General features: G+C 38.7%; 1 protein-coding gene across 1 annotated transcript; it reads left to right on the plus strand.

Moving 5' to 3' along the window:
• The first annotated feature begins 975 nt into the window (after positions 1–975).
• ccdc24 (coiled-coil domain containing 24) lies at positions 976–24645 on the plus strand. Its single transcript, XM_036138342.1, has 9 exons — positions 976–999; positions 2201–2362; positions 9597–9784; positions 14202–14318; positions 14390–14497; positions 17247–17301; positions 21735–21798; positions 23292–23397; positions 23551–24645. Exons 2-9 carry the CDS (start codon positions 2213–2215, stop codon positions 23939–23941), a joined length of 1179 nt encoding a protein of 392 aa, XP_035994235.1. The 5' UTR covers positions 976–999; positions 2201–2212; the 3' UTR covers positions 23942–24645.
• Positions 24646–24813: the final 168 nt, after the last annotated feature.

The raw sequence follows: 24813 nt of genomic DNA on the forward strand, positions 1-24813 counted from the left end.
CCCCTCGATCTCCTTTGGATGTCTATGATTACATAAAGGGAAGACGTTGTTTATTTAATTTACGTCCAAAGCTACACCTTTATAAACCATAAACTTTTTTATAAGCAAAAAGAAAGAGACAAGGAAGCTAAGCAGGACGGAACACGCGACATCTGCCCCTAGCAACCGGAATGTTTGCCCTGGATACGGTTCTCCTGCCAGCTGCAGGACGCAAACGGAGGCCAGCGTTTCTTATCACGCCGACAAGCGAAAGGTATTTACTCTGGAGTTACACAAGGACTCTTTTCTTCTTGCCTTATTATGACATTTTGAAAACATGAATTAAGGACTGCTGGCTCTTGTTACAATGGCTTTACTATCAGTGAGCTGCTAGAACCAGTCCTGGCTTGCTTTTAAATGTAGCTTTAACCTTTTCAGCCTCTATTAAACCTGTCTGTGTCTGGATATTTACGACATCGAACATATCGGATTTTTTTAGAGAGATATTGGGGAAACTTTAAAGCTTAAATTCCAACAATAAATGTTGTTCAGGGGCTGATAATGTCATCCTGTCTAACAAGAAAGGGCAGCATTATTACTTTCTATTTTACTGCATAAAGGGTGAAAATGTATTCAAAGGTGCAGCAAAAAGCTTTTGGAGCTTGGAAATGTCATGGATTCACCTTAAACAACCCAATTAGATGCTATTTAAGTGAGAGAGAAAGGATGTCAAATACTCAGCTACTTAAATAATTACCGTAAACCTGGGGTCACCAACATGAAGCCCACATTTGGTGCCCACGAGCCTGTTCTAAAACAAAACAACACACAATACATCACCAAAACTTTATTTTACTATGTAGATTTAAAAATGACAATATCTAAGAATGCATGAAAAAAATATTTTTTTTTTTTCCTTAAAGTTTAGGTGAACTTTGACTCATCCAGTTGTTCAAAGGTCAGTGCTGGCAGCCCTTCGTAAGATACAACACTAATGAAGTAGCGCTCAGTTTCAAAAAGGTTGGTGACCCCTGCCCTAAACCATGTGCTTGATGTGAGGCTTTTGTGCTGAATTATCAGGGTTTTTTTAGTTAACTTATAGTTCTAAGTACATTGCATTTTTATTGCAGCAGCAGAATCCCCCACAAGTAACTGGCACCACTCTTTTTGGCACCCCTAACAATGTAAAAAAAGAAACATCCAAATGAAGAATCTTAAAAATCTTTCTTTTTTTTTCTTTTGCATGAGAAGGTCTTTGAACTGCTTATTATCAATCCATGTTGGTTTTTTTTTATTTCCTTACCGTCCATAGCTCTGCCGTCATTATATGGAGAAGCACTTCATGCACACTGTTAAGTGTGGTAGAGGATCTGTGATGCTGTGGGCCTGCTTCTGTTCATCATAAACTGTTTAAAAAACAAGACATTTTAAATAAAAATCTGGTGGCATCTGCAAACAACAAATAAACAAAAAAATAGATTGTCATCTGGGCTTTCGGCAGGGTAGTGATCCAAACCATATGGCCGGACTGACAGAGAAATGGTTCACAATAAAATAAATCAAACTGCTTCTCAGTCTCCAGACCTATAAATCCTACAGAAATACTGTTGTGTGAGAGTGAAGAGAAGAGAGCATAACAAGGGATCCAGCATTTTGACTGATCTTATGCAAAGAGAAATGGTCATAGATCGTTCTATCTGTACGCTGCGACAGTGTGAAATGTTGTAGGAGAACTAAATGCTGAGCTATCAGCAAACGGGGATGTAAAAAGTATACACAGATGAGCCACAGGGGTACTAATTAACATGATTTTTGTTAGAAAAGAGCAATTTTAAAGAGCTTTTTCTCCTCAACACTGTGTTTTTTTATTAGCTGAGGCATGAGATTTACTGTTATAAAATGAGAATTTGTCTTAAGACCTTTTTTACATCTTTAGCAGGACAGCCAATATGTGTGGCTTTCCCCTGTAAATCTGACTTAGTAGCTGACAAAACAGCTCCAACTCTTATAAAATAATCTTTTTAAGCTACACATTTTAAGTATTTTTGTGACTTGAAGGCATTTATTTACTAACCAAAGTCTAAAATTGTATAAATCTGAAGCACATAAGTTTTGTTGGCAACGTTTCTTCATTCATGAGCTGCTTAACATCGCCGAGTTACATTACGTTCTGCTTGGTGCAATGATTTTATTTTATTTTTTTGCATTCCTCTGTGCTCAGACTGCCCCACACATGCATTCACCTGATGAAAACCAGCTCTGGTGTCCTGGACAGTCTCTCTGGAGCCTCATCGCCGAACATGTCTCCCAGACAGAGCTGCTGAACATCCGTCAAGCCTTGGGCCACTCTCTGGTAGACATGTACACGGAGGTTCACTCCGAGGTGAGTTATGAAGACTCCAAGTCTTCTTTTTGCCGCTGTTGATTCACTGCTGGCTTAAAGACGAAACACAGCTTTTCACAGTCAGAGCAGAAATGACTTCATTGCTTGTAGGTTTTTGTAAAGACTCTGGCTCTATTTTTAGCAGATTTCCACCAGATTGAAACCACAACATCTACAAGAATTTCCTTTTTGGCCGGGGCGAATATAAAACTTGCGCAGCTAAGCATTCCTAGCTGAACATTTGAAGAGCTCCAGTACTAAACTGTGTAAGGAGGTAGCTTGGCTTCATGCATTCCTGACTTGCTCTACTGTGAGTCCAGAACAAAAGTAAAGGTGAATTGACTCTTTGTGCTTCAAAGCGATCAAAATATGAGCCAGATAGACGCTGATATTTATTCAGGATTAGCTAAACCCTCAGTCCAAAGCCTTCTTTGCTTCAAAAGCACTCACTGGTGGCAACATGGCCTCACACGGGACACACTTACTGGGTCAGAAAGCCAGACTTGCTCTACAGTGAGGTGGTAATCCACAACGCTGGATAAAAAGGCTAGTTCAAAGTCAGGACTGGAATGAAAACCCTAATTTCAAAAGAATATAATTAGGAGAAAATAGGTAGTCAAAATATTTCAAAAGCCTGGAAAGAAATCGTTCAGAAAGCCTTAATTAAAAAGCAACTGAAAATATACCTATATGAAAATTGTATTAAAAAAAGTATGCATGCACATTATGATCTTTTTAATAGGATTTCAGCATGAAGGACGCCTTGGCTCTATTAGAAGCTCGGAAATGTGGTATTAATGGAAAAAATGACTTTAATCAACGCGGTTTAATGTGCTGGAGCTTTTAACCCAACAAGCCAGTGCTGTGCTTGGAATCCGCTCGTATTCTTTCGGCCACTACATCGGACCTCACCTGTCAGCTTGTATTTTACAACATATACATCGGACATGTTTACAGTTCCCACTCGACAGCAGATGTTTTAAATACGGTTTCCGCTGCAGTTCTTCTGGCTGACGCCGAAGAGGAGATAAGACACTACGCACCATTAAACTACACCGTGAACAGATGGGCTAGTGAGACAGTGCTTAGGAACATGAGGGCCTTTATTTTCAGAATGTCACATTCACTTAAACTCTTTCTCAATTTCATTCTGTCACGTTACAACCAAAAGCCTCTAGCGCATATTTTTTAGGTCAAATGAAAAGAACACATGGTTTTTGTGCAGTGTGTTCGGCCAAATAGCTCGGACTCAGTCAGATCAGAGGTGAAGCGCCTGTGAACATCAGTTTTTCAAGGCTTTTTCAAGGCTTTCAGTTGGTTTTAGGGCATCGGAGCTCTGCTGTGTGTTTCGGGTGTCCAAACCTTTTGTCATTTGGGCCAAAATCGTCAAGGACTGTTGACCTGCTGCAACCCGAAGTTTAGCCACGTTCTCAACTTTACGAGGCTTTCCTCCCACGGTTGCCCTGTGATTCACTACTTCCATCTTGCCATCATCTCTGACCAGCTTCCTTGTTGATGTTCAAGAGAAGCATCCTCACAACATTATACCGCCTCCACATTGTCCCATTATGGAGATATCTAGCTCAGCCTAATGTGCAGTGTTAGTTTTCCACCATATATAGTTACTTTGTGTATAGGATAAACCATTAAATTTGGATTTGATGTGACCTGAGCACCTTGTTCAACATGTCTTCATGTGGAAAACTCTAAATTAAACTTCTTTCGGCTTTTTTCAAGAGTAGCAACTCTTCTACAAATGGGCTGATTTGAGCGGTACATGAGTAATAGCTGTCCTGTCAACAGACTCTCCCTACTGAGCTGTGGCTCCATGTAGCTCCACCAGGGTTACTGCAGGCCTATTTGCTGCTTCTCTGATTAATGCTCTCCTTCCCTAAACCTGTCAGTTGAGGTCTCTTTTCTCCTTATGGAGCCAACAAAAGGCCAACACTCAAACCAGACTCTGCCTCTTTGTTGAGGCTTTGGAGCTTTTAAGGCACTTCACATGTCAACGCCACACGGGGCCATTTTAAAACATGTCAGACAAACCTTTTACATGGTAAATAAATGCACAATTTGTTTCGTAGACCCTATACGCTGTTTAAATGCGAACAAACACAGTTTCAGATAAGAGGGGGTTTAAAATAACATTTAGAGAAGTATCAAATCCAAACCGCATATAGATTACAGTTTATTCTCAGATTGCTCATAAATGTCGTTTTAATGCTTCAGTTTCAAACCTGTTATCCATATCATAGCTAATACTAAATACACACTGTGACTTTTAGTATTAGAGAGTGAAAGATGACAATTAAAAATGTGTTGTTAAAAAAAGCACAAATTGTTAGCATTAAAACAATATCAATTATATTTTATGTTTTTAACTGCAGCCAGCTAACCATTATAAACGTCTACTACTGCGTGGAGAAAAAGGCTGTGTGGAGTTGTTTGTTACTGGAAACGACAAAGAAAGCACTCTCGGAAGATAAACTGTTGCAGATATGCTCTCATTTTGGAACATCGAAAATATGAATGAATAGAGAGAGAGACCCTTTGAACTTGATACAGTATAATTTAGCTCACATTTCAACTCTTGATAAGGTTGTTTGCAGGTTGTATCCTCATGCAGCTTCTTCCCCCCTTTGCCAATCTCCTGGCTGTTTCTTTCCCAGCCGAGTAATGAACCCATGCCTCAATCAAAGGTAAGGTGATACGAGATTAGAAGGCTACTCCTTCATTCCTTAATAAATTTGTTCCTCTCTCTCTATCAAAGTCCTCATTGTGTTACATATGAAGCCATATGACGGTCTCTTGATTTTCTTCTATGCACAGGTCTCAGTGCATGTCCCTAATCCTTAATCACTTTCTCCGAGCTGGGCATCGATTGTTCATTACAGATATAATTTAAGATTCAACTTTCTTCATTTAACTGGTTTGTCCCCTTTCTCATCCATCTCTTCGGCAGGGGAGACCATGCCAAGATAGCACATCCTGTGAAAATGTTCTTATGCACAGATTGCACAACTGAGTAGTAAATTATATAAAATCATACCGAAACACTTGCACACAGTTAGCCTCGTCTCCAGAGCTTTCATCTGGGCTTCATTTTGTATGTGAAATTCATACTGAGTATCCATCAGGTTTCCAAACGGTCAACTGAATGAAAAGTTAAGTCATATAATATTTAAGCTATTAAGTAGAAAGTAATTTTACCAGTAGGGGCTTTGTATATGAATCAAGACAACTGACTGAGGCATCGAGCGCATAGTAATCACCAATTTAGATTAGTGAACAGTATAATGATGAGTGAAAAACTACAAAAATACATGAGCTGCAGGTCGTCTGCCATTACCCTTTCTAACATAGAAAGTATTCCTGGATCTGTGCTGCTGTCTTCTTTGTTGTGTCTCTGCTCTGTCTTCCCTAAGCCCCATTCAGTCTTGGGAGATGACCGTTCACACTGAGTCTGGTTCTGCTGGAGATTTCTTACTTCCTGTTAAAGGGGAGTTTTCCTCTCCACTGTTGCTTCATGCTTGCTCGGTATGCGGGATTGCTGAAGAGCCATCAACAATGCAGATGACTGTCCACTGTGGCTCTACGCTCTTTCTGGAGGACCTGTCGTTAGTTAGTGCTGTATAAATAAAATTGAATTGAAAAATTGAAATAGTATACTTTATTGTCACAAATACACAAAAATGTTGATTCTGCTATTAATTTTTATCTTTTACATGAAACATAAATATTTAGTTCTATAAGAAAATTGCAACAAGACCTTCGGGGTGACTGTGGCTTAGTGGGTAGAGTAGTTGTCTTGCAATTGAAAGGCTGTGGGTTTGATCCCAGCTGTCCTCCGTTGCCTGCTGATCTGTTTATCAGTGTATGAATGTGTGGGCATTAGTGAGTGTGATTGAGTGAATGTGGCTGTAGTGCAAAGTGCTACATGAGTTCAGTCCATTTAGGTTTGCTGTTTTTTAAAAGATAATGAACATTGTCTTTAATAAGGCCGACCTGCTGAGATGGCAACACCCATTTTTTTACCTTCTCTAAAAGTAGTTTAAACACATTCATATTTTCTTTTTAAATCCCACAAAGGAGGAAGCATTAATGTTTCTGAAACAAGACCCTGAAATTGTTTTTTCACAAATACTGTCGGTTTTACAGCACTTTAAACACAAAAGATGCCATTTAAAGATCTATCAAGCAGGGCAGACTCTTACAAAAAATGCTTTAGGACACAGACATGTTCTTGCTCTGCCCCTCATGGCTGATATCCTTGGAGATTAGAGAGGCCTACCTTTCCAACAACTTATCGTATGTCTTTTTCTGATGTTGTCAGGTGATTTGATTTTTGTACCTAATGGAGGTAATACAACTTTTGTAACCTCTGTGCTTTAGCCACAGTTTGCTTTACGAATCAGACACAGTTGATGATATACAGTCTAGATGTGATGACCAAAGGCTCTGTCGTATGCATAAGGAGTCCTTTAATGGAAATAACCACTTTTACTTGACCAGAGTCCCCTTTATGAGGTGACAAACACATTTGGCACAGTATAAATTTGGCTAAATTGTGCCAAAATGACAATTTAGTGGGCCTGGCCGACTAAAACCACTGTGAATCAAATATGCTTCAACTAATTCAGTCCAAATGTGCTACAGTTATAATAAAGATGTTGATAAATACAATCTGGGGTGTCTCCTAGGTTTTCAAAAGAATTTATATAGTTGTTGTTTTTTTGCTGTTTATTTATATTTATTTATAGAAATAATTTTAGACGATACTTAAAAAAATAGATTTTTACTTTGTTTAATCACTGAAAAATAAGAGAGTAACAGTTGTGATAGTGGTTCCACTGGAAAGTTATTATTTTGTGTCTTACTTTTACACTGGTACTAAAAGCTTGCATTTAAACCTGAAAATTGTGGAGCTACTCTTGATTTCTTTAAGTTGTGTATTTTCAGGCGGAAATTACTTCTGCAACCCTCCTGGCTTAATTAACATGAATTTTTAAAACACGCGTTGTCGTCAATCAAAATCCTAAATATTTGAAATTAATCGTCAACTCTATTCATTTAATATTTCTTGTTAAAATTTTCTCAGGCAGTGCTTTTTATTTCTTGAAGTAGTAAAACACATACCTTTTGTTTTCTTTCCATTCAAAATACATTTTAAGAAAAAAAATCTCACTAAGTTGTTTAATTGTAGTTTTCTTGAAGATAATCAAGCGCTTTTGTAGGAGTAGGATTGGAACAGTAATTGCAGTGTCATCAGCATGGCAGTGAAAAGCTGAGTTTTACACACCTTTTCTTGAGTAGTTTGTACGAGTAGAAAAGATTAATATACCAACAAATTATCCTTGTGGAATGTCCTTGGCCTTGCAGTAAGTCTGAGGTAGAACCATTTTCAACATTCTTACATATTTGCAGTTTAACTGCTGTTTTCCAAAAGTGCAGCTTAAAACCAGCATCATGAGCTTCATAATGAGCTCTCTCATAACTGAGAGATGGAGCAAATATCCAAGAACAACCTGTCAGGAGCCAGCTAGTAACATAAACACCTCATTATTTGAAAACAGACAGAAAAACCCACTGTGAGCTTAAAAGGGTTGTGTGCAGCAGCAAGACACAGGTTATACTGGTACGTGAGTTAGCACGCACACGCATAAAAAGTTCAGAAGTGACATGTTTAGTAGTCTCCAATGTATTCCTTTGAAGTGAAGTCTCTGAGTGCAATATAGCAGAAATGACTGGCAGCGAGCAGGTGTTGAGGTGCTAATGGTATCCAGACTCCTCTGAGACACAAACACTCACAGATTACAGAAACTGAACGGCTGGCTGCTCTTATTACACAGTCCGTCTTCAGATCAGTCCTGTTAAGTTTGATTTATTTTTACCACTGCGCTGTAGCATATGTAATCCTAAATAATATACAATTAAATACTTTATAGTGGTAATATGATGTAAATATAGTAAAATGACACCATTGCTGGGAGTTTTTATAGAGGTAAGGTCAGGGCTTGTCTCTGGAGACAGAGGTCTTTAACGCGACAATTTAACGATATATATATATATATATATATTTTTTATTTTTTATTTTTTATTTTTTTTTACCAGTTATCATATGGGCTACACTATTGATTGCACTTTTTACCACAAAATAAGAATCAGTCAAATCCATGTGTGTTCGATTTTATGTGCCCAACCAACAGTAAGTGGCATATAATTCTGGGATGAGACAAAAACTAAACATTCTGGACGTCATGCCAAATTCTGTAAAACAGATTCTGCCGGGTTGTTTTCTTCTGCCAGGACAGGGATGCTGGTTAGAGCTGAGATAAAGATAGACGGCACTAAATATAGAGCACATCTGGATAAACCTTGTAACCTCTTTAGAGGCAGCAAAATACTTTAGACCGGGTCACCTCTCAGCAAGACAATGACCCAAAACAAGCAATAGAGCTATGATTATTTTTTATTTTTTTTGGATCAAAGCATACGCATGTGTTATTAGGTGATTGCCTAATCACCCAAATTTAATTGGCAATCTTTGGCAAAAGTCAAAATTGGATGTTTTACATGTTGCTCTCTGATCAATATGATTGAGTTTGACCTAGGGACAGGAAAAAATGTAAGTTTGTCCACATAAGATCCAAGTAAAACACGTTAACTTTGTTTTAGTAATGGGACAAAATGTCAAAAACCTGAAGGAGTATGAATATTTTTGCCCTGGAACTGCAGTAGCTTGCAAAAGTAGTCTTCTAAAAAAAAATTGAGGGAAGAAAAAAATCAAAAAATTTCATGAGGAAGAAACTGAAACACATAGGATCCAAATCTATAATGTAAACCAAACAACAAAGCACTGAAACATTTTTTTGCTGGCAGTGCAATAACATTTATTATTCTGTATCTATTAAGTATAATATGGAGTCATAATTTAAAAAAATTTAATTCTGCTATTTGGAATATTTGATTTAACAAAATGATGTTCCAATGTAACAGCACAGAGAATAGCATGACAAATTAAATCCTAATATTATGGAGAAGGGTTTGTCACACTATCTGGTTTTGTAAATTATTGTCATATTCTCTTCCTGAAACATTTTGAAAAATCCTCCTTTTTGTTTCCTTCCGTCCTCGTGTCTGCAGAGCCATTGCGAAAATCAGATATATCCACGAAAACATGTGCAGTTTTGTTGAAGATTGTGTATAACTGTCCTCAATGTGCTCACGTCTGCAGGCAGAGATGTTGCACAACATGTGGCAGGACAGCCGGTGTTATGGAAACCATCGCAGCGGTTCGGGGACCTGCCGACTGCAGGGTTCCCCACTGTCTGACCCGCCTGCTGTGAAAGAGCTGGTGAGAGCTGAGGTCAAGATGCTGCTGGAGACTCTCAAAGAAAGAGCCTGCAATGGTGGAAGGTACCTGTAAGTCTCCAAAATTACTTTCTTTATGAATTAACACAAATCTCAGCCTACTTGCTGTTGTTATATGCGTTTTGGGAACTGTAATGGGACTTCTAGGACATTGAGTTTTTACTACGTACAGACTAGTTTTGATGTTTTCTTTCAAGAGTTCAGTTTTTAGACACTCTTGAATATAGACCCACTCATTAAAACTTTTAAGTTGTGCTCCTCCTCTGTTTTGGCTCTATCTAAGAAGCAGCTCTTTTTCTTGTTCACCAGCTAAATGATGGGGCAATCAGTTCACACTGCGCTGCCCTGCTATCTGCATCATTTGTACCCAAACAAAGAGTGTAATAAAGTGCTATAGTGTTCTCCTAAGGTAGTTAAATAAAATGGCTTGGGAAAGCAGTGAAGCAGAGACTTCAGGGATGCTACGATGCAGTCAGGTTTAGAAAATGTGCAACAATTGCACAATTATAGGCGGAACAGATGCTTTCCTTTCCAGTGACAGCAAACACCATTTTAGAGGTTTGTGAATACACCGATTTACGGCCAGATCTTTGTCAGTGAAGAGTGGACACAGAGACAGCAAGAGAGCACGCCACCCCATATATCTCTTTTGTATGTCAGTCATAATCTCCACAAGAGCTGAATCCTGTTTTTTTTTTTTTTTTTTCAATAGCTACTTTGAGTACGTCTGAAGTGAGGGATGAGCTTATGTAAGTTTTTTCATTAAAAATTTGGTAAAACGTTTGAGTATATATAATACATAAAACCTTAGTAGAAAAGTGCTCAGCGCTGCTTGCAGACGTCACAAACAGATGCACCAAAGTGTGTGAAAGTCTGCATACGTTGAGGTATCCCAGCAACCAGCTTTCTGTCCCTGAGAATGTCTCGCTGTGAGACCCCATCCTCTGGTTTTAGTGCTGGGGCTGTAACAAAAGAGCAATGCAAGATGGACCGTTTTTGGTTTTCTCTTAAGATTGTTCTTTGATTCTGCCTCTCAGGTTTTCAATAGCTTTTTATTTTAGTTTTTTTTGTTTTTGTTTGTTTCTCCACACCTGATCTAAATCTGTATTCACTGCTGTTGTGGTTTGATTTGTATTTTTGACCGTCTTTCTACTAGTGTTGTACTGATACCAGAATCGGACGGGGCCCCGATCCAGCACTAAAATGGTGGTATCTGTATCGGCAAGTACCAACAAATGGGGCACCGATACCATTTTGATGTTTGTATGTCACTTGAACGCAGTATTCTCTCTCCCGACACTCACTAGTTCTACTGGATTCACTTTGTATTAGTCTTTTTCCTGCTTTACAAAGGTAGCAGTTTGACAAATCCATGATGGCAAATATTTTATATTCAAGTAGTATGCAGTTCTTCATATATACACACATCAATTTCAAACAGATGGTATCGGTATGGTATCGGTATCGGCCAATGCTGCTCAGCTAGGTATCGGGTATCGTATCGGGGCCAAAAAATGGGATCGGCGCAACACTACTTTCTACCTTGAGAGTCCATATGCTGGTCTGTCCACCCTCGCGTCATTTCATACTTTTGCAGTTTTGATCCGTAGTACAAAAAAAAAAGCTTTCTGCCTAAGGATGCTTTGACAGCTAGTGATTTAAAGTCATCTTCTGTCTTTGACTTTTAGTCTACGGTATTGAAATGTGGGAGGTCACAATTATTCATATTTCATAAGAGCTGCTTGGGAACAGGAATCAGAACCACACTCACCGGAAAAATGATCTAATGTTATTTTCCAGATGATCATTTACAATAAAAGTAGATCAAACTGGAGTTTTGAGCATTTTTATGATTATATATCTCCATAACTGAGCAAAATACCAACCATGATGAATAAACTGATATGCAAAACTTAAGTACTTTGGTAAGAAATAGAAGTAGGTAAATTGGGATGAAATGACAACAAATTAATAGAAACTAGTATAAAGGGCAAAATTACTATAAATGCTTCCATCAGAATATTAAGGCCAATTTAAGGCCTCTGATTTTAAAGCAAATTAGATATCTCCACTAAATTTACAGTATTAAAAATGTCTTTGAAAATACTTTTTCCTATCTTCTCTTCATTAGTGGACATGAATTATTTTTAACAGGGGCGTTCAGCTGTCCCATTGTGTGTTTGGAAAAGTTTGCTTTTTTTTTTTTTTTAAATAAAGGCAGCTAATCCTGTGGGGAACATAGATCCTAAACTGACCTCAGAGATTTCATAGCAAATGTCAGAAAGAGGCCAAACTCTCAAAATGATTAAAAACAACCACTTTGTTCAGCCTTTCTGTTGAAGGTTTTGTTCTCTCTCGCTCTCTTGCAGCCTAAATTAATAATGTCTCGCTGTGTTCTAAAAAATAAAATTTCCTTTTTGGCATCTCAAATCTCTGCACTCCCACTGACTTTATTCCTAAACACTTCCTTGACACTAAAATAGCTAACCTTTAGTGGTCTTCTTTCACTGACAGCATCCACATCAAAGCGGTGTGGTGTGTTCACTGACCAGTCAAAGATTGGATTTGGAGCTACCACCTGCTCCAAATCAGGTCAATGACTGAAAAAAAAAAAGGTTGAATAGAAAACGGATGTGCTTTAGGTCTTGATTTTATTTTTCAAACTAACAATTAAAGGTATGTAACTTAAACATTCAAAGATAGCGAGTATGTTTTATGTTAGAATACTCTCGTTTTTATTGTATTCCATCAAAATTTGCAGACTTGTATGTTTAATGTTTTAACACCGTTTTTTTGACAGCACACCTCGCTGGACAGTGGGTTATGTTGAAGGATAGAACCTTTCATTGCTCAGTGTCCTTAATGGGAGCAGGTAATCAAATTGAAGCCTCCTCTGCTTCCACACCACAAGTCCCCTCATGTAAAGTCCCCTCGCTTGGATATAAACGGATTATAAAAAGTGTCTTTCAGTCGGAGACTTGTACCCCATTGTTCATGGCTGTGTAGGAAAAGAGCCAAAAGCAAGTACTGGTACCACACAGACGTTACCAGAACAAATCTCATTTCCCCTCTGAAGTCGGCTTCAGTGTAAACCGTCGACCTTGATACATGGCTCGGAGTGGGTGTGTGAGTATTTCAGGCCTTTGATCATTCAATTAGGTTAAGTCCCAAGTGCATATCAGCTGAATGGCTTTCAGGAGTAAACCCTGCACACTTCTAACTAATAACACTTTGACTCAACAAAGCCACTCAAGGAGCCCTCTGTTTGTCAATTTAGCTCAATTTAATACGCTCTGTTGCCAAAGCCTCACAAAGTCCTTAACTTGAAACGAATATGTGTTCATGTTTCATTACTCTTTCGTTTGATTCGCTGTTACACTTTAGCCAAAAACGCTTTCATAGCAACCGGTTTTAACCTTAGATGCTGGACAGTCAGTGCAACATCCTGCAGGGGACTAGAATCACTCATTTGAGGGTGTACGGATGGAGGGTGGACGCTGTTAAATGTCAGCCGATTTATATTACCCAACTCATCTTCTGTGGTCTTAAAGCTCCAACCATTCAACCCCTCATAGTGTCGTACACACACACACACACACACACTCAGGCACAAAGCTCAATGTAATTGTTTGAGCTGTGTGAAAAAGCAGATTTTCCCAAATGTAAAGGCTATAAAATTCATGAGGCTGCACAAAGCTGTCAACATTCCTGCAGCTGCATACCCAAGAGAATGTCTTCTCTCTCAAGGAAGCCTTCTATGTCTGTTTTGGTGTTCTCTCCTTTCAGTTCTATTTTGAAAAGAAAAATATTTTAGACATTTTAACAGCTCTGATGTTACAGCTGTCTGACTATTCTCATTTTAAAGTGCCTACTTTTCATGCCCCCTGAGCACAAGGTTCAAGTCTCCTCACCGGTTCTCATTTGGATTTCAGAATGGACTTAAATAAGCCGATTCATCAACATGTTTGGATCCTAACCATTCTATTTTAGTGCTGTCTAGAAGCTGATCCTCCATCCCGGTCTCAAGTCTGTTGCAGCCTCCGACAAGCTTTCCGCCTGGCGTTTACCTTCAGCCATTACCCCATCGACTCTCACCATCTCCCCTGTCCCTGCTGAAGACAAGCTGTCCCTAGACAATGCTGCCAGTGCTGAAGTGTAACGAAATGTCGTACAGTTCCAGGGATGCAAATATTTTTTAAGGCACTGTAAAGATCCCTTGAAATTTGCTTTGATAATGTTGCATTAATAATATCCTGTTGTATTATCCATAAGAGCAAGGGGGGAAATAAGCACTTTTAATTACATGTTTTATCATTTCATTGTTCTGGACATGCTACATATAAGCTAGCATTTGAATAATGTAATATTGTAATGTAATAAAAATTGTAATGCTTTGAATCTTCCTCGGACTGTATTGTTCTATGTTCACTAATGTGACCAGTTCTTGTTCCCGATTTTGTTGCAACAGAGATGGTGAGGAGCTCCTGCTTCGATGCCAACCTGAGACTCTAAACTACGTGCTTGGTCACCAGGAGATCAGTTACCGCAGATCCTCCAACCTCAAAACGGCAGAAAACTTCAACAGGTTAGGACACCGGCTGAGACTGGACGGTGGCTAAAGAAGGACGTGGCTGACTCCGTTTCCCTCTCCTCCAGCAGGCCCAGCTCTTGTTGTTCAGTCACGTCCAGAGCCGAAAGCGAGATTGATGCAGTGAAGGACAAGCTGACTGTCACTGAGATCCACAGAGTGATCGCTCGACTCAGGTAAACTCCAGTTCTTGTTTCTTTCTATATGTTTTCTGTGTCAAGGGTTTTGAATACTTTTTGGTTGCTTTTTTTCTCCAATTTATTAGAACATTTGTGAGATTGTGATAAGCAAGTAAAAATAACCCATGTGGATTCCCACAATAGTCCCTTTTCCATTAAGCCCCAGGATTTTTGGGTTTTCATGTGTCCGTAGGGGCCATTTATGTAAAACAACCCAATGACGTATGGGATGTTGTGATTAAAAAAAAAAACACTGTAGTACCACTCCACTGGCGACAAGAATACGGCGGTCAAACAGACAAATGCAGAGAAGCTGTATCCATATTCTGCCACTCATCCGGACTCAGGAGAAACAGGAGGTCAACGAGCAACTCATGCCGTTACATCTCCGTAGTCCCTTTTGATTCAATTCATTTTAATTCAATTTTATTTATATAGCGCCAATTCATGAAACATGTCATCTCAAGGCACTTTCCAAAGTCAAATTCAATCAGATTATACACCGCTGAGCTCCACTCTGTTCTTCTCCTTTTGTTATAAATAAATAAAACACAATAATAATAAAGCACATGTTCTTTCTGCCTATGTATTTTTCAATGATGTTATCAAAGGCATTGGTGTTTTGCACCTGTAATTTTTTTTTTTTTTAGTTGGTTGGTTTTGCTGTTCATTTTATATCTCTTTCTGCAGGTGTAGAACCAGACTCTGAGGATGTCATCTTGTACTCTCTTTTTCCTCTTCTCTATTTTTGTCACCTTTTCTCCCTTTGAGCATTCTGCCTCCTCTTTTTCTCTTCCTTTCTTTCTCTTCTGCTTTTCCACTTCTGTGGCCCCTTTGAACTTGAAATAATCCAAAAATAATATCTTATAAAGTTTTTGTTACATATATATCAAGCAGAGCACTATGGCAAAAGCAGTAATGCCTTAGTTTTAGTTTTGCGGTACACTGCCGCCTATGCGTCTGGCGTATTAAAAAAAAAAACGCTCAGTGGCGTATTTCTGTAGGTTGGTGTGGTGAAAACTTTTCTAAAAACCCTCCCATGTGTATGGTATTATTGTTAATTCGATGTAGGGGAGATTTCTTATTTTATTTTTTTTAAAACCCTGCTACATGTAGACTTGGCCTAAATCTGTTGGGCTCTCTTTGTCATTAAAACAGCTATTCTTAATTCTACATTGCCAGACAGGACACGTAAAAAAAAAAAAAAAAAAAAAAAAGATGAAGGATCTGATCTAATTGTTTTTATTTAAAGCAGTAATGTAACAATAACTTCTGCATACTTATTAGTGCAGTGATAAGAAAAGTATTTTGGTATTTATTTATTATACATATTTACGTTAACAGTAGACATTTAAAATTAACCTACTCGGTTGCACATTTCTTTTAATCTGAGTGTGATATTTTTAATATCTGTACAGCATTATTTTCCCATGAATTCACTGTGTCATACTTGTTTTGTTCTTTCTATATTTTTGCCTCTGTGTGAATCTGCACGCTTCCATTTGCCTTTCACGTTACGGCTGGTACATCTCAATATCCCCACTGGGGACCAATAAAGGGTATTTATATTCCATTCTTCCATATTTAGATACAAAGACTTAAGCAAAAACAATCTTGACAAAAGAAGCTAAAAAGGAGAACTCTCTAAGCAGGCACATCTTTTTCACAGCGCTGCCTACACACAGCCGTTGGCTGCCTCATCTCTTTCAGACCTAAACTTGAGCCGCATTCCTGGTGGCTGGAATGTTTTGAATCTTTTGGCAAGATAAGAGCATTAAAACATTTCAATATAAGTATTTTAAGATCCAAAAATATTCTTTGAATGGAGGGTTTAAGAGAAAGTTTGAACTGTAGAGAAGTTTTAACTGAGATGAATGAAATAATAATGCTTAGAATATTCCAGCTAAGGAAAACATGTATGACCCTCACTTCATAAAACCACTTCCACATTTCAGGGCCATTACCTCCGTACCAGTGCAGCATTTTGGGGTACATTTCTAACTGGTTAATTTGTTTCTGTGCTGGCAGATTTACCAGAAACGGAGGGTGAAGAATGGCCCCAGAAAACTACCCTGCCTTCTGGAGTTACAAGTGTGCCTTCATTTCCTCTCTCTTTTTCAGTTTTTTTTTATCTTTCGTTTTTACACGCTCTTTCATTGGTTGCAATTTCTTTCTACCTGATCTCACTTTGATCCTTTGAGGGCACTTCTTTCCCCCAATTTCCCCTCTTAAAACCTCTTGAAAAACTTTGTCTCTGGCCTCTGTCACCACGCTGCCCCCTTTTCACGCTCCATCCCTCCTTTGCTCACTCCGTCGCTCGCTATGAGGCCCACAGGGCAGAGCGGTCACTGGAGCTACCTTTTAAAAAGCTCCCCCCTTTTTTCTTGCTCTTTTCTTGCCATCCCTTCTCTTCCCTTCCCCTCCCTCTCTCTCCCATTTCCTGACTAGACCAGAACAAAAGGCTTCATTGTCAGAAAATGGATCCCAGACCGGACTGAGTGGAGGATTCTTTTTTTTTTTTTTTTTTTTTTTTTTTTCATTTGAAGCAAGTGAATAAAGTGTGCAGTGATAATCTAACCAGAGAAGGGTGGAGTGATGGTGGGAGGGACAAAGAAAACAAGGCGCCGTTTCCTGAGCTCATTTGAAAAACGGCCGAGGATAAATTCTGAGCAGTTTCCCTGGTGTCGGGTCCGTTTTTCAGTCTGTGATAGTAATGTGTCGTCGAACTTGTCATGTCTCTGTCTAGATGCGTCATCTTGGAGGAATGTGAAGCACTGGCTAAAACGACAAAGCGTTTAAAGGTAAGAGTAGCCAAAATCACCTCTTCTTGATGCAAATCCCTCAAAAACAATTTTCTGAAACATATGGAGAAAATTTAAGGAAAACATATAACACTTACTTACTGATATTTGTAGCTATGAATGTGTTTTACCCATCAGTACAAGCCATAAAATAAACAGTGTAAGGATTCTGAGCCGTTCCCTGTATAGTGTGCTCCTAATGAGTGTGTTTATTAAACATAAACCAGCTTTTTTCATGTTCTTAGCAAACAGCAAAGTTCCAGTCATCTGCTGGTGTTTGTGCATCTGTGTGAGTCCATGACATACAAAGTTTATAAAACATCTTTTCGGCATAAAGTGGGTCATTGTGCTGACCATCACAAACAGTGGCACAATTTATAATAATAATAATGTGCTTGAAGCTACATTTGGAGTCAGTTTTCCACTAAAAATGGTGGTTTGAATGTAAACATTTGGCCAATTTTGGTGCTTTTTGACCAGAGTAACTCCTTCCATGCAATGGCTGGATCTTCTTTGTAGCTCATGTTAAACGACGAGTGGGACTTCGCGTTGCTTTGTTTCAGTAATAGCTTTCTTCCTTCCACTCTTCCATGAGTGAGAGATTTCTGGAGAGCACGATTAACAGTTCTGACAAGATTCTCCCACCTGAGCTGTGGGTTTTCGCAGCTCCTCCAGAGTTATTATGGCCCTCTCTGATTAATGCACTTCTTGCCCAGCAGCATTGATGAATGGACATTTTTTGCTTGGACTGCAGTTGTGCCGTAGCCTTTCCATTTTTGGGAGACTGACTGAACAGGCCTCTGTTAGATGTTCAAAGTTTGGCCAATTTAAGTATAAACTAAACCCTGCTTTATAAAGTCTGTTGGTGGATTTTATTTACTAAATGGATTTTGGAGTTGGTTTGACTTCTATTTAGAGGTATCACAGTAGAGGGGACAGAAATCACGTCCATGGCAGACTTTTTGCACACATCACCTGTCTCCCATTTCACAAATCTGCTCTTTTTTGTGTTGGTCTGTCACATGCTATCCAAATAAAACTCACCGACATTTGTGGTTGGAACTCGGCAAAAAAAAGGACGACTCAAAGGCTTCCAGCTGTCTGGCCACAAGCTGTTGCAATGCTGGGAAATACTCAAATGATGAACAGACACACAGCACGGATCACACGAGGCGCAGAGAACACGTGCATTTATGTCTACAATCTGGCTACAATGTCTTGAATAAGAGGAACAGAGTGAGGATTCCCAGATGTAAGAAATCTCCGTGGGCCAGATGTTTAAACTTTTTTTTTTCCCCTATAAGATTTGTTCTTGAGTCGTTGTTTTTTTTTTTTTTTTTTCTAGTTATAATAGTGATTCCAAGCTTATTTTGGTAACATAAGCAAACTAGAACAGGTGATTCAGGGAAGCCCATCAGGCCTTTCCTGTAAACATAAGTGGAACCTTGTGAAAGAAGAAGGGATGAAACTTGTCACTTTCAGTAAAGAGATTTACTGTCAAGGTTTTAATGGTTTTTTTTCACTCAGAGTGGATCTGTGTTTAAACAGCCTCGTGTTTTAGGACAGCATTAACTTCCAGCGTCCCTTCAGTCACTGCTGATTGTTCAAGATAGTACTGCCTCATTAACTGTAATAACTCACCAAGTCCTGGAAGGGGGGTTTCTGTAATCTGTCCTCACAATCTTCTGGTATTTAGGCTGTTGTCTTGTTTTTTTTACAGCAACATAACATTCGCCGGTCTTATTCTCTAAGAAAAACTGCTATTTAGTACAGGTTAAGGCAGGAATAAACCAGGGGAGCTTGACAAAATCCAATACTTTGTGTTAGCCTGGCACATAAAAGCCAGATTAAATACACTGAAGTTTGTAGTTGTGACCTGAAGAAATCTGAAAAACGGGAAGTTTTGATACTTTATAAGGCACTGTGTGGAGGATAATGTGTAACTGGTTGCTTCAGACCACACAGCATACAAAGATAAAAGCAGTTTTGGCTCAGAGCTAAGATGGGGGTATGTTCAGCGTCTCAGGGCGATTCAGCAGGAAAACATTTTAAATGTCCAAACTACCTTTAAATGACATATTTATTGCTAACATTTGTTTGCTGTATTTCACTGACCATTCTGTTCAAATGTGCTTCAGTTTTGGAAAAAAAAAAATTATATGTAAACAAATGAATACCAAAACAGCACAGATGACTCCTTACTTACACTTTAAACCGTATTTCACTATTTAGAAGAAACATATTAAGTCTCCTACCAGATGTGCACTTCATAAAGCAACTCCTGCATACAACAGTGGAAAACCGTAGTCATCCGAATGTTTAATCCAAGTAGCTAAGTGATGTAGTCTTTAAAGCAGCTTCTAAATAGAGCAGCCTTATTTATTTAGGATGATGTAGTTCATCTGAGTGTTTTTTTTTTCTCTACAGCCGCATGTAGCGGCCCATCCTAATCTAGGTGTCAGACAAAAGGATAACGCCTCGTTTTCTTTTTGCAGAAGAGTAGCTTTAAAAAGCTGCTTCGACCAAATCATATAAATCCTTCCACCGATGTGTTTGTCAAGCAGTTCAGTCAATTGAGAGAATGAATTCACCCTAAGTGTCCAGTAAATTAGATGAACCCAGTTTGTGAAGTGTGTTTGCAGAGTAAGACCACAGTGTAATATTTTGCATAGAATCTCCCTCCATTCTGAGCATGTGGCTTAGACATCACCGTCACCTCGGAGTTGTTTCTGCTTTATTTCTATCTCTGCCAACAGGCAAAAAGTCTGACTTTAATGTGTTTCTCCAGCTCCAAATAGAGCTCAGTTTATCTGACTGTGTTCCAAGTGATAAATGTGAAGACTGAAGGTCCTATTAAGCAGCGGGGCCTTGATGGTAGCTTTTGCATCTAACTTTTAATGTGTTAAACATTAGTAACACTAGAGCAGTACTCTATGGTTTGCTGCCAACCCCAGCAGAACGTTCTTAATATCATTTATGATAAATCCAGTTAAAGCTATAAAGTTGCAGCTCAACCAATGATACAACATTGTAAGCTTCTGTATCAAAATCTATTTCAATGCTATAGGGCAACACGTATAAGATGTGTTCCAAATATAACATGAGCTCACTTGCAGTTCTGCTCTGGGGACACGTATATTAAAGTCCAGCCATGTTTTTAAATTAGAACTGACTCTAAAGTATAATTTACCTGGTAAAATAGGGGTTTGATAATAATGAAGAATTTATTATTATTATTATTAGTAGTAGTAGTAGTAGTATTAGTAATAATAATAATAATAATAACAAAAATAATACTAATTAGTACTCCATAAAAAAATTCTATGGGTATAGATTTGTTTTGCCAAAGAGGACATGCTGTTTAGGTCAGGCAGAAATGTGTTGATCCTTCTAAGTAAGGACATGGGCCCGAGGAAATATATACTTACATTATCTGGCCCAAATCAATCAGTAATTAATAAAACTGTTTAAAATTAGACTCAGATTGAAATAAAATTCTCCATAGCTCACATTTTCAGTCGGGGATTATGTCATTAATCAATGTCAAAAGATGCAAATATGTTAAGGCTGTTCACATATTTGTATAAGGGGTGCCAATAAGTAGCCTATAACCTGTAGAAATGGCAGCCATCTTTGTTTTAGCTCAGAGTTTCAGGAATTGAGACAATGTGTGGCCTATGTGAGCTGTGCAGTGATACATTTGTTTTCTTATTTAAAAAGAAAAAAGCAGTCTTCCTAACATACCAGCAAGTTTGGACCGTGGATAATGTATTTCTCCCCTCCATGGTGTTATAAAACCCGTTTTCAGATCACAGTCACAACAAAGATTTTATTCTCACCAGTCAAAAGCAGCACATATAATTAATCTGAAAGGAAAAGCTCGGAGGTTCGGCTTTTAATCCCTCTGGGAGACTGTGGTTTGTGCTTTAACATGCAGGTTCCAGACTCGGGTAGATAAGAGGGATGATGTTTGTGTGCGGGTGAAATGTGCTATACTTTGTGGTTGCTCTAAAAACTTATTATGATGTGTGCCGGTGTAGAATAAAGAGAGTTACTAGCAGCATACCTCATATTCAAAGCTGGTTTTCGCAACTTTTGGCACACAAACACAGGGAGCGCTATGGTTTTCATTTGCTATGGATTTATGTTTGAGGCCAAATTATGATGGAACACCGCTGCTCAATCGCTTAGCGGTCGCTCTGATACACACACATGCATTCCTTTCACCTCTCTCCCTCTGTTATTTTTAAACCTTTCGCTCATTTCTCCTCCCATTCCAGAGTCCCGTCTTGGGACTGTTTAGTACATTTCCCTCTTATTTTTTTCCCCTAACGCTTCTTTCTTTTCCTCACAAGTATCACTGACACATAATTGTGCCGTGCATTCAGCGAAAACCCACTGGAACTCACACTTGTGATCTGTGTCCCTTGCAGGAAAGCATCAACCAAAAGTTTGTGAGTCAGCCTGACTCACATAAGCCTGAACCGTCACTTGCAGGTGAGCGAAGGTATTTGCTGCCATCTGCTGACAAATTATTGCTTAACAACTAGAGCAGGAAAAAGCTTCTATTCCATATACTCAATATGTTTATCGCAGGGTTTAATCACTATCAAGAGCACACATTTGAAAAAAAACTATTCACTAACACTATTCAGTGTTACAATGTGGTGACCGAGCAACAGAAAGTATTTTGTGAAAACGTGGCTGGATAAAAACAGCAGAGGAACTTCCAGGAGGACAGGGTTCCTCCATGGTACTGAGAAATATAGAAAAGTGTGGGATGTATTTTTATGATTTCCCAAGTGTGGAAATGTATGCATAGAAAAATAAAACGCCACGCCACAAGCTAATTTTAATGTTTTATCGACAGTATTTTGGTTTTTCATATACTGACTGAAAGGACACTCATTAAAAAAAATTAAGTTAAATAAAATTAAAAAGCTGCAACTTTACTGCCTGTTTAGTCTCTAATCTGTGGTTCCTGAACTAAAACGATGGCCTTCCTTTTTAAGAGGAGCTGTGGCGTCATGGAAACATATCCAAAGTTTGATTGGTAAGATAAGACTGATAAGATATTTTAAGGCTTTTTAATGCTTCTCGTATACTCTCTGATTAATGTCGGTGCTCAGGGTCAAACGTTGCATCCATGAGTGTAAAATATGTGAATTAAACCGTACTCCATCACTGATTTCTTTCTATACGAGCATCAGCTTGGCCTGGTTACCACAATCCAAGTGTACAGGGATTTTTGAAAGTTCTAGAAAAGCAGGCATGGCCTGAGTGATGCAGCCCTGCCCCTCCCCACCTATTGCTGTAAACTGACAGTCAGCTGGTTTGTAAATGATATTAGCAGTATTATTAAAATTTTAATTTTTGGCAGCAGTAGCAGTAATTGCTGCTATTCTGTTTTAACTTTTTATTCTGGGGATTTATTTACAACTAACTTTAAATTATACTAGCTTGCTCTTTTTTCACTACTCTTAATTGTCTGTTACCTAACTTTCCAGATTGTGGGACAGTTAAGGGATTTATTTGCTAATACTGTGAAATTCTGAGACTTTGTTTTATTATCCTGGTTTTACTAATTAACCAAGAGATAACTAAATGTGCTTTCTTAACCAGTGAAAAAGTTAGGACGCCATACCCGCTGATAGCAAGCTTCACCCACTTTGGCTGATATGTGTGCGAAAATGTGGGATGTTTGTGTTGTTTCTTGCATGAACAACACGTCTCAAGGTACCCAGGAGCATCTGAATGAGCTCATCATCTGGGCTTTGACTCGGGCCAGGACTTTCCATTTCTTAATTCTCAGACAGTCCTTGTAGCGTATTTATAATATAAGTAACAATGTGTCTCCTCGGGTCCTAGAAGTTTAGTTTAATATTTTCTAATGTTCCTAATGTTCCGTTTTTAGAGCGCTTCAGTTTTTTGGTAGGCTTTCATGTCTGAGCTCTTCTGACCTGAGATCTGTTGCCTTTCCATTTGTACAGAGCTGAAAGAACTTAGAGCAGATATTCAGACACACTTGGAGCTCCTGCCTTCATCTGCAGGAGCCTCGTCTTTTGCTCTTGGTCGGAGGCCGAGGAAAAGTGTTAGGTTTGTATTTTAAATAATTTATCATAGTGCCTCTTTAATGTCTGATTCCTTACTTTTATTTGTTTATTTTTCATATGTGAGCACGAGGGAGCTATTGAACTACAATGCAGTAGGATTTACATCCTGATGTGTTTCCCATTTCCCCCCCCTCAGACCTCCCGCTGAATCCAGTTCAGATACTCGGGTAGCTCCGACTCCTAAATCAGGCTTCAAACCAGATTTGCCTCCGCTGTGGCATCGCCAACCCAGGCCACCACGTCATGATCCTCCTGCCAGGACCTCTTCAGTGAGGACTCTTGGGTTACATCGTTTCACAAAAGCCTCTAATGAATCAGTTAAACCTTCCAGCAGCAGCAGGACGGACAGTGACCTGAAAGTGACCGAAAGCCAAGAGCCCTCCAGTTGTTCCGCAGAGCCAGCCTCCCCTGAAAATCATCCATCAACACAATGCTGTGTTCACAGACCGAGCCCAGATTTCGATTGGTCACCGCACCAAGAGAGAGAAAAATCCGTCCACTCTGTAGTTCAAGAAATATCAATATAACCTCCTCGCCTCTTCCTCCTCCTTTGGGTCAGCTCTGTGATGCAAGCAGCAGCAGTCCTGGTGACCGTTCTGTGTCTGAAAAAGCTCAAATAAAAGCAGAAGGCAGGAAAAACAACGGCGGCAGTGGGGTAAGCTCAGTGTTAACACCGCTGCAGAAAGATAAGCTAGAAAAGACAAGTGGGATCTCCGTAATATCTGGAACTATTGATCAAGTTGGCAGCAAGAAGAACAAAAGGTTGGAGATAAAAAAAGTTGTCACCTCCAAATTAATACCAATAATCAAAGAAGTCAAGACAGCTTCGACTTGATATATAACTCCTCACATTATCTAAAAAGCAGTGAGACGTGCACTCAACCACAGTCCGCAGATTAGAACAGAAAAAACTGTCCTGCTGAAATGCAAGTTTTATGCTTCCTGAGTTTGCTTAAAATAAACTACTGGCAAGAGATATATTGACTGCAAGTTGTTGTTTTATTTATTTGACATAGTTCATAATTTATGTTTAATAAAACCAATGTCAGTTTTTGTCTGATAAGATGTGCATTTTTAGGCTATATAGAAATGGCTGAGCCACCCTGATAAACATGTGTAACAATCCACAAAAATGAATGGATTGCAGTTATTTTTTTATTTTTTTTACCTTGAATTTTGAATGTCACACTTTATTTATCTGCCTGTTGTTCTGTTTATTATCAATTAAAAACAGCACGTTTGAGTAATGTCTTGTGCTAATATTTTTTAATCACAGATGCTCTGTCCACAGTGTTGATGGTTATCATTATATATATATATATATATATATATATATATATATATATATATATATATATATATATATATATATATATATAGCAATAGTTCAAGGGCAACA

This window comes from Fundulus heteroclitus, chromosome 6 (assembly GCF_011125445.2).
Source record: "Fundulus heteroclitus isolate FHET01 chromosome 6, MU-UCD_Fhet_4.1, whole genome shotgun sequence".
Taxonomy (NCBI): Eukaryota; Metazoa; Chordata; class Actinopteri; order Cyprinodontiformes; family Fundulidae; genus Fundulus; species Fundulus heteroclitus.

What these genes read in the sequence shown, in the direction of transcription:
- ccdc24 (XM_036138342.1), top strand. Translation starts at nt 2,213, where the DNA reads ATGCATTCACCTGATGAAAACCAGCTCTGGTGTCCTGGACAGTCTCTC. An exon ending in ACACGGAGGTTCACTCCGAG is followed by an intron (nt 2,363 to 9,596) that starts GTGAGTTATGAA and finishes TCACGTCTGCAG; the next exon opens with GCAGAGATGTTGCACAACAT. An exon ending in ACGGCAGAAAACTTCAACAG is followed by an intron (nt 14,319 to 14,389) that starts GTTAGGACACCG and finishes CCTCTCCTCCAG; the next exon opens with CAGGCCCAGCTCTTGTTGTT.